Here is a 10,811-nt window from a genome sequence, read left to right on the forward strand (position 1 = left end):
CAATCCCTTCTCCTCCATTCTCCTCTCGGGATCTTGGGCACGCACGCACACACACCCGGCGTGAGTTTAAGCCACCAGGTCCGGGACGCAAACTGCAGGAATACATAGGAGTCCAGCGACATAGCCATTATGCTAACTGCTGGTCCCCCCACCTGTGTTTTAAAATAAGGTAATGAGGGATCTCTTTGTCTTTCATTTGAAACATCAGCCTCAACTGTCAGGGAGGGGCCCTGGAAAAAGCAGCATCCCCCAAGAGGTCATCTCTTTGACCGAACACCAGCTCTGCTAAGGACCTTGACCAAGGCCACTTGAACTTCTCTGTTCCTCAGGCTGTAGATGAGGGGGTTCAGTGTGGGGGTGATGAGACTGTAGAAGAGGGAGACCACATTGTCCTGCTGTGGGCTGTGGTAGGTGCCTGGTACCATGTACATAAACACGGCTGCGCCATAGAAGAGCCCGACCACGGTGATGTGCGAGGAGCACGTGGTGAAGGCTTTGCGCCGGGCCTCTGCTGAGCGCATGCGGAGAACAGCCCCCAACACATGGCTGTAGGAGGTGGCGATGAGCGAGATGGGCAGAAGCAAGATCAGTACTCCTGACACGGACAGCGCCAACTCATAGGTAGAGGTGTCTGCACAGGAGAGCTTCAGTAGGGCGGGCACCTCACAGAAGAAGTGGTCCACTGTGCGTGAGGCACAGTAGGGGAAGTGCAGAGTGATGGACGTCTGGATGGAGGCCACCAGCACGCCTGAGAACCAGGAAGTGCCCACCATGAGCAGGCAGACCTGGGGTCTCATGAGCATGGCATAATGCAGGGGATGGCACACGGCCACGTAGCGGTCATAAGACATGAGAGACAGCAGGACACCCTCAGAGACACCCACTGACATCAGGAAGAACATCTGAGCTGCACAGCCTCCGAAGGAGATGGAACTCCCTCCCTGCAAGAAGTTGGCCGCCATCTTGGGGATGGTGACCAATGGAAACCCAATGTCCAACAGTGAGAGTTGGCCGAGCAGGAAGTACATGGGTGAGTGGAGCCTAGTGTCTGTCCAGATCAAGAAGAACAGGATGGTGTTGCCCAGAAGGCCTGTGGTGAACATGGCGCACACAAGGGAGAAGAGGACCAGGTGTGGTCCAGAGTGGCTGAAGAGTCCTACAAGAATGAAATCTGAAGCCATGGACTGATTTGCTACCCCCATCCTCCAGGTCACATCATTCACCTGCCAGAAGAACAAGGCTTTTGGCAAAGGGTCTCGGTGGTGGGGGAGCTTGATCTCATATGCCAACCGCCATTGTTTGATCATGGCTTCCTGAAGTCCCTTGAGAAAGGTGATGAGCACATTCAGTTATGACAGGAAAATGACACATCTGCTCTGGTCAGGAGATGGAGAACCCATGTGATACCTTGCTAGAACAGTTCCCAAGCTAGAGGGCACAAGACAATCCCAGCGGACACCTTGGGGCCAAAGCAGAGATGAACACTCTGAAAAGGATAGAATATAAAGTAAGGGGTCGGCTGGTCACACTTCAATCTCTACCTTTCCATTCTCCTCTTGGGGTTTTGGGCAAACATACAACATGCCTGGTATTTTTTTGTTTGTTTGCTTTTTGTTTTTAATAAAGTGATTTTATTTTTTTAAGAATTATTTTATTTAACTTTAGTTATTATTATTTGATTTGACCAGAGAGAGAGAGAAAGGGAAAGTGAGAAAGCAAGCCACCAGGTCCAGGATTCAAATCACAGTTGACCATGCGAGAATCCAGCACCTTAACCACCATGCCACCTGCCAGCCCCAACCCAGTGTATTTTTCAAGTCACCAGGTCTGAGATTTGAAGCTCACAGTTTGCCATGTGGGCTCCAGCTGCCTTCACCACCATACCAGTTGACTGGCCCAACCTTCTTATCTTTAAAAAAAAAAGAAAAAAGTTTGTTTCTTCCATGAGAGAGAAACAGACAGAGCAGCAGTCACCCCCAACAGTGTCTTCATACCACAATCTACCCCCGGCCTCAGCCTGCCTGGATCACGGGCACAGGAGTGCATATCCAAGCAAACTCAGGATGCAAACCCAGGACCTTTCTCATGTGGGTCCATTTACATTACCACTGTACCACTGCCCCCTAGAATACTTGACCTTACACTCAATCTCACCTCCCGGGCAGATTATCCTGCAGTACTGTTCACAGACATCACCTCCAACCTTGGAGCTTCTGGGTCAAAGGGACATCTGTGTCCATCATCAATGGGGACATATACAGCAATACATAGAAGCCAGCCTTTAATACTGGGAGAACCCAACTTCGGATGGGTTTAGTAGAGGTCTGATTTCTCAAATGTCCAAAGGAGTTGAGTTACTTGGAGACCAGGAGGGTCAGTGTTGGGTGGGGGTCTACTCAAGATCCTCTAGCCCAAATCCCTGGTGATACTTATACTGGAAATCTTCTGGCTTTGTGACTTGCTTCTCTGTAGTCATGAAACTTGGTCACAATCCTTCCTCCTTGCCTAGCTGACTGCTCCTCTCTCTCTATTTCTTTGTTTTGATCATCTTGATGTCAGGCTAGCATTTAAGGCCTAATTAAACAATTGCCAGTCTTGATTGATCACCCCACTCACTCAACGATTCACTCATTCATTCAGTGAAAGTTAAATGAATTCCTTCTAAGTGCCGGTGACTGAGGAGGCATTACCACATGACAGTGACAAAGATAGATAAGATTCCTGCTTTCATGAGGTTCAAAGTCTCATTGGAGAGATCTAGTGATTTCAGAGATAAAAGCAATGAAGAGGTTCTGCTGAGAATCTACCCTGGGAGAAAAATGCAATGCCAAAGAGTGCAGACCACATGCTCCTGTGCGCCTCTGATTGCTCAGACTGATCTTCTAGAATTAGGAAGAAATGGATAACCCATCAGATGACTAGAAATCACTGCAGGGGCACAATAAATATGTGAAACCAAGAAAATACCTCTCCCCCTAGAGAAAATAACAACTCCTTTTCATCCACAGATAGTACAATTGAACTCATGGGAATGTCTGATAAAAAATTTAGAGTATTGGGGCAGCAGATGGTGTGGTGGTTAAGGGCACTGGACTCCCACATGGCCAACTGTGGTTCGAGTCCCAGACCTGGTGGCTTGCCTTCTCATTTTCCCTCTCTCTCTCTCTCTCTCTCTCTCTGTCTCAATCTGGTCAAATTGAAAAAAAAAAAAGTAAGTAAAATAAAACAATTCTTAAAAAAAAAAAGAATTTAGAGTATTCATAATGACAAAACTAACAGAGATGAAAGAGAAGAGGGACAGTGAACACCAGAAGAAAAAAGCTGATGAGTCCTAGGAGGTGAGGAATTTCTTGCAAGAGCTGAAAGAGGAAATACACACCATAAAATAGAGTCAAATGGAACTGTTGGAGATGAAGGCTATAATACAGGAAGTCAAAACCTCCTTTGAAAGTGGGACCAGCAGTTAGCATAATGGCTATGTTGCTGGACTCCTATGTAGTCGACGGCGGTTTGCATCCCAGACCCGGTGGCTTAAAAACTCACGCTAGGCACATGTCCACGCATACCCAAGATCCTGAGAGGAGAGTGAAGGAGAAGGGATTGCGGTATGGCCATCCCCGCCCTGGGGGTGATTTCTCGCTTTCTGTCTCTCTGTCTCTCTCTGTCTGGCGAGCACATGCACCCTAGAGCAAAAACTTCTTCAAAAAAAAACAAAACAAAACAAAACCTCCTTTGAAAGTATTAAAAGCAGACTAGATCATACAGAAAATTGAATCTCAGATGTAGAAGACAGGATCGTTGGACTAATAAAATCCACCACAGAGACTGAGAAAATAGCCCCAAAAATGAGAATAATATACCAGAAATACTAGATATCATTAACCATCCAAATATCTGGATAATCGGTATCCCAGAAGGTGAAGAGACTAATAAGGGCATTGATAATCTATTCCATGAAATCCTGGAAGAAAACTTTCCAAACCTAGAGAGGCATTCAAAGATCCAGACCCAAGAAATTCAAAGGACCAATAAGATCAACCCAAGAAGATCTTCTCCAAGACATATTATAGCCAGATTGACCAAAACCACAGACAAAGACAAGATACTCAGACTGGCAAGAGAGAAACGTCATGTTACCTACAAAGGATATCCCATCAGGCTAACAGCAGACCTCTCATCAGAAACAATGCAAGGGAAGAATGGGAAAATACATTTAAAGTGTTGAGTGAAAAACAATTTCAACCAAGAATACGATACCCGGCAAGATTACCCTTCATATGGGAAGAGAAAACAAGAAAAAACCTGAAAGAATTTACCAACATCAGACCAGCTCTCTAAGAAGTTCTGAAGGGGAACCAGCAGTTGGTGTAATGGCTATATCGCTGGACTCCCATGTACTCGACTGCAGTTCGAGTCCTGGACCCAGTGGCTTAAACTCACGCCAGGCATGTGTGCATACGTGCCCAAGATCCCAAGAGGAGAATGGAGGAGAAGGGATTGTGGCATGGCCATCCCCCCTGGGGGGTTATTTTTCGCTTTCTGTCTTTCTATCTGTCTCTGTCTTTCTGGCAAGCACACGTGCCCTATAGCAAAAACCTCTCAAAAAAAAATATTAGCTCTTTTTGTGACATGGGTCAACATTATAAATCTTGCCAAGATGCATAGCAAAAGTTGATCCATTTCAGTCTAGGATCAGTCGTGTTCTTCTGAAATGACTCTGCTTTGACATTTTCCTCAACCAGAGTGACGATGGCAATATGTGGAGACTTTTGGTTGTCATGATTAGGATGTGGAACTGAGATGAGTGACAGAGGCCACAAATACTGTCCCACATACTTTAATACACAGGGTAATCCCCATCACAAAAAATAACCTGGTCCCAAATACCTAGAGGGTGTGTGTGTGTGTGTGTGTGTGTGTGTGTGTGTTAGACAGACAATAAAGTATTATTAATTTTATCTCTGCTTATTCAGAATCTTACCAACTCTGAGCTAAATAAGGCGTCTGTTCTGAGAATAACTTAGTAAATAAAGTTATTTATTTATTTTCATTTATTTATTTTTTTCTAGTTTGCTACAGGACATGTGTGCTCACCAGAAAGAGGCAGAGAAAGAGAGAGGGAAAGTGAGAAATCACACCCTGGAGAGGATGATCATACCACAATCCCTTTTCGTCCAGTCTCCTTTGGATTTGGGGCACACATGCATATGCACCTGGTGTGATTTTCAAGCCACTGGGTCCGGGACTCGAATCACCGTTGGCCATGTGGGAGTTCAACGATGTAACCACAACGCCATCAGCTAGCCCCAGCACTCAGCATGATTTCAAGCCACCAGGTCCAGGACTTGAACCACACAGTCAGTCATGTGGGATCCAGCTACCTTAACCTCCAGGCCATCTGCTGGCCCATGTTTTTATTTAGGTTCAGAAGGAAAAACTACGATTCTAGCCAATTTGGAATATAGTGTTTTTATACAATCATCTATAAAATGTAATTTTTAAAGAGTTTTTCGTTTTGTTTTGCTTTGTTTTTGCTATAGGGCATGCACATGTGCCGGAGAGACAGAGACAGAGAGACAGAAAGTGATAAATCACCCCCCAGAGGGAATGGTCACACTTCAATCCCTTTTCCTTCATTCTTCTCAGGATTCTGGGCTCACACATACACACACACATTCACGCACTCAGCATTGAGTTTTAAGCCGCCGAGTCCAAGACTTGAACCATGGTCGACTAAGTGGGAGTCCAGTGACAAAACCATTACACCATCTGCTGGTCGCAGTAAAATGTAATTGTTAATATTTTCATTTGGAGGAAGGGACCTTGGCGGCAAGAGAGCCCCCAGTCCATGAAGTCATACTGCAACCCTGTTTTTTTCTGTCTTTGCTAGTGTGGTAAACAAATAATTTGAAAGTCCAGTTCCTAAAGAGCTTCCCTTGTGTCCGTTTGACCTTCATTCTCAGACATGGAACACCAGCTGTATAACAAGTCCTGTGTAACAACTTCTCCACAAACATGTGCCGAACAATTACAACCTGTGAGGGAGGGTGAGGTAAGAGCTCAACAGGAATCCAACTGGACACACATGAGAAGGACCTGGGTTCATGCCCTGGGACCTCCCTAGATACACTGGGTGTGCACAGGACATACCTAGGATCCAGGCTACCTGAACTGGACGTGGGTTGTGGCATGAAGACCCAGACATGAAGCCTGTCTCTCTGTCTCTGTCTCTTTCAGTTTCTCCCTCTCTCGTGAAAGAAACTTAAAAAATAATAAAATACTTTGTTTGCTCTTTTTAAAAAAGAATTATTTATTTAATTTTAGTTATTATAATTTTCTTTTTTCTTTTTCTTTTTTTAAATTTGACTACAGAGGGACAGAGAGAGAGAGAAAGTGCAAAAGCAAACTGCCAGGTCTGGGGCTCGAACTGTGGTCGATCACGTGGGAGTCCAGCGCCCTAACCACCACGCCACTTACCAGCCTCTATTATTATTTTTTTTTAATTTGACCAGAGAGCAATAGAGAGAGAAAGAGGAAGTGAGAAAGCAACCCGCCAGATACAGGACTCGAATTGCAGTTGACCATGTGGGAATCCAGCACTTAATCACCATGCCACCTGATGACCCCATAAAATACTTCGATCTTAAATTTCTTTTTTCTTTTTCCAAGAGGTTTTTTTAAATTTTTTTAAAGGTTTTTGCCATAGGGAATATGCACTTGAGGGAGAGAAACAGAGCGTCATAGTGAGAAATCACCCACTGGCCATGCCGCGCGATCCCTTCTCCATTCTCCTATCAAGATGTTGGGCGTGCATGTACGTGCACCCCCGACATCTTTTCAAGCCTCTGGCCTGGGACTTGAACTGTGCTTGGGCATGTGGGAATCCAGTGCCTTAACTGCCACTTCTGCTGGCTCTTGATCTTAAATTTGTAATAAAATAAAATCATCTATGAAAGAAGTACTTAGTATGATGCATGTCTTTGGTGACAAAAGGGTTGCCCGGCAGAACTGAGAGCTGAACTTCCTCTGTCCAATTGCACGTCATGTGTTTCGCCTCCTCTACCAGCTGAGTACTCGGTTCTCCAAGCTAATCCGTTATGATCTCTGAAAACTGTTCCAGGCTGTCACTGTCATTGTCTTAGATCATCTGAGAGGGAAGCTGAGGTTCTTGGCTATGCCACGGAACACGATCTAAGTCCCATCTCTCAGCAATTGTGAAGCGCTCCAGGTCTTCATAGCTCAGAAGTTTCTATGGGGCCCAGCAGGTGACATAGTGGTTAAGACACTCGATTCCCACATGGACAACCACAGTTCGAGTCCCAGAACTGGCGGCTTGCTTTCTCACTTTCCCTCTCTCTCTCTCTGGTGAGTGCATGTGCCCAAGAGCAAATAAAACACAACAATAATAAGAAAGATTAAATAAATAATTCAAAAAAAAAAGAGAGAGAGAGAAAGAAAAAGACGTTTCTATGGAAATTCAAATATGGACTGTCCCCTGAGAGTAGGCTATGTTAAGGCTCATGGGAGTAGCGACAACTGAGATTTAGAAGTGGGGGACCAGATGGGGCCAGCAGGTGGCATGGGGGTTGAGGCACTGGCATAGCCACATGGCTACCCACAGTTCAAGTCCCAAATCTGGTAGCTTGCTTTCTCACTATTCCTCTCTCCCTCTCTCTCTCTCTCTCTCTGGTCAGTGTATGTGCCCTGTAGCAAATTTAAAAATAATAATGATAAATAAGGGGCCAGCAGATGACATAGCAGTTATGTTCCTGGACTCCCACATGGCCAACCAGTGGCCTCAAAATCACACCAGGCAGGCACATGTGCGTGCGTACCCAAGATCCTGGGAGGAGAATGGAAGAGAAGAGATTGTAGCATGCCCATCCCCCCTAGGGAGTGACTTCTCACTTTCCTTGTCTCTGTCTCTGTTTCTCTCCAGTGAATGCACACACACTAAGGTAAAAACTTCTCAAAATAGGAACCAGCAGTTAGCGTAATGGCTATGTTGCTGAACTCCCACGTAGTTGACCGTGGTTCGAGTCCTGGATCCGGTGGCATAAACTCATGCTGGGCACGTGTGCGTGCGTGCCCAAGATCCCAAGAGGAGAATGGAGGAGAAGGGATTGTGGCGTGGCCATCTCCCCTGGGGGGATGATTTCTCGCTTTCTATCTCTCTGTCTGTCTCTGGCTGGCTGGCAAGTACATGCGCCCTATAGCAAAAACCTCTCAAAAAAAAAAAAAAAAACCTTCTCGAAATAAATAATAATAATAGTAAATAAAATTAAATAATTCTTGGGAACAGCAGATGGCAGAATGGCTACATTGCTGGACTCCCATGTAGTCGAGAGCAGTTCGAGTCCTGGACCCGATGGCTTAAACTCACGCCAGGAGCACATGTATGTATACCTAAGGTCCCAAGAGGAGGGATCAGCAGATGGCATGGTGGTTAAGGTGCTGGATACTCTCACATGGCCAACCACAGTTTGCGTCCTGGACCTGGTGGCTCTCTTCTCACTTTCTCTCTCTCGCTGTCTCTCTCTCTGGTCAAATGAAAATAAATGGATGAATAAATAAATAAAAAATTTTTAAAAAGATCCCAAGAGGAGAATGAAGGAGAAGGGATTGCAGTGTGGCCATCCCCACTGGGGAGTGATTTCTTCTTTTCTGTCTCTCTGTCTCTATCTTTCTGGTAAGCACAAGCGCCCTGTAGCAAAAACCTCTCAAAAAATTAAATAATTATTTTAAAAAAGAAAAAAGTGGTCAGATGCCCACCTGCTGCTGGAGAAGATAAAAAAAAAGCACATACAATCCTTCTCCCTAAATGCCTGCATGTCCTCAAACCCTGTACCATCACAACAAGGAATGAAATACCATTCGCTCCTTGGGCTCTTTCTTGCCACTGGTATCTCCTCTTTCATCATGCCTAGACCCCAGAGAGCCCCACAAGTAATGGGGTTCCTTACGTTCACCTGTACTTGACCGAGTCCAAGGAACTCACCTCTCCATCCATACACACATCTGGATTCTCCTTATTGTGGGAGATCTTCTAGATAAAACCTCCCTGGAATCTAGCACGTTGGTTAATGAGTCCTACCTGGGTCCGTGAGGTCTTGAACAATATTCTCTGAGGACAGAGACTTTGGGGGATAGTGTTGCATCAGAAAGCTTCTTATTACATCCTCTGTTTGTGTCGGAGAGAAAATGATCAGCTTGGGAGCTGGAGACTTTGAGACTGGGATTATCCCTATGGGGGAACAGAAAGCATTTTTCAACTTTCAACTCCAGGAAGACAGGTAACAATGTGGGGAGTAATGGAACTTTCTGGGCAATTTAAATCCACATAAATGTGACAGATCATCCCAGCACAAAGCAATGACAGGGCTGAGATGATGAGTATTCTACTGGGTGGCTGGAAAAGTTAAGATGCATCTTTGCATAGAAAAATACATCTTGGGGACCAGCAGTTGGCTTAATGGCTATGTCGCTGAACTACCATGTAGTAGACCGCAGTTCGAGTCCCAGACCCGGTGGCTTAAACTCACGCTGGGCGCGTGTGCATGCGTGCCTCGGATCCAAGAGGAGAATGGAGAAGGGATTGCGGTGTGGCCATCCCCACTGGGGGTGAGTTCTAGCTTTCTGACTCTCTGTCTTTCTGGCAAGCGCACACACCCTATAGTAAAAAGGAAAAAAAAAAAAAAACAGAAAAGTACATCTTGACATTTTTTGCCAATCCAGTCATTGTCCTGATTTAATCACTATACATTATATTCTCATACAAAAATTTTTAAAAATCACACTGTGCCCACAAATAGGTACAATTATTATATGTTCATTAAAAACAAAATTGAGGGGCTGGTAGGTGGTGTGGTGGTTAAGGGTGCTGGACTCCCACATGGCCGACCACGGTTTGAGTCCCGGACCTGGCAGCTTGCTTTCTCACTTTCTCTCTTTCTCTCTCTGTCCCTCTCTGGTCAAGTTAAAATAAATAAATACATAAAGTTAAATAAAATAATTAAAATAATAATAAAATTGAGAGGCTAGCCCGTGGTGTGGAGGTTGGGGCACTGGATTTCATATGGCCAACTATGCAGTTTAATTCATGGATAATGCAGCCTGAAAATCACACTGGGTGTGTGTGCGTGCATGCCCAAAAACCCAAGAGGAGAATGGAGGAGAGGGGACCGCAGCGTGAACATCCCCCTGGTGGCTTGTTTTCTCAGTCCCCCACCCCTGCCTCTGGTAAGCACACATGCCCTATAGCAAAACTGAAAAAAAAAATAATATGTAAATATATAAAGTAAAATAAAATTAAGCTAGTCCATGGCTTTGTGGTTCAAGGAGTTGCATCCCACACAGCCTACCACGCAGTTGGAGTCCTGGGCCCGGCAGCTTGAAAAACACATTGGATGTGCATATGTGTGCCCAAAATCCTCAAAGGAGGAATAAACAGAAGAAGAGACACTGTAGTGTAACCATTCTCCATGGAGGGCGCTTTCTCGCATTCTCTCTCTCTCCCTCTCCCTCCACAGTAAGCACAGTCAGCCTCTGTGAAATTTAATAAATAAACAATTTTGAAAGTCTTTCATTGTCCTACTGTGAGAGAAGGGAATGTGAAAATCTTCCTCTCTCTCGCACTCCTTTTTTTTTCTTGGAGAGGTTTTCGCTATTTTTACTATAGGGCGCGTGTACTCACCAGACAGACAGAGAGAGATGGAGAGACAGAAAGTGAGAAATCACCCCCCAGGGGGGATGGCCACACCACAATCCCTTCTCCTCCATTCTCCTCTTGGGATCTTGGGCACGCATGCACA

The 10,811-nt window shown here is 45.3% G+C and overlaps 1 protein-coding gene across 1 annotated transcript; it reads right to left on the reverse strand.

Moving 5' to 3' along the window:
• Positions 1-257: 257 nt before the first annotated feature.
• On the reverse strand, positions 258-1,202 carry LOC102492521 (olfactory receptor 2Z1). The gene has a single exon (XM_006147216.1). It carries the CDS (start codon positions 1,200-1,202, stop codon positions 258-260), a length of 945 nt encoding a protein of 314 aa, XP_006147278.1.
• Positions 1,203-10,811: the final 9,609 nt, after the last annotated feature.

Source organism: Tupaia chinensis, unplaced genomic scaffold (assembly GCF_000334495.1).
Source record: "Tupaia chinensis unplaced genomic scaffold, TupChi_1.0 Scaffold000201_2, whole genome shotgun sequence".
In the NCBI taxonomy this organism is placed as follows: domain Eukaryota; kingdom Metazoa; phylum Chordata; class Mammalia; order Scandentia; family Tupaiidae; genus Tupaia; species Tupaia belangeri.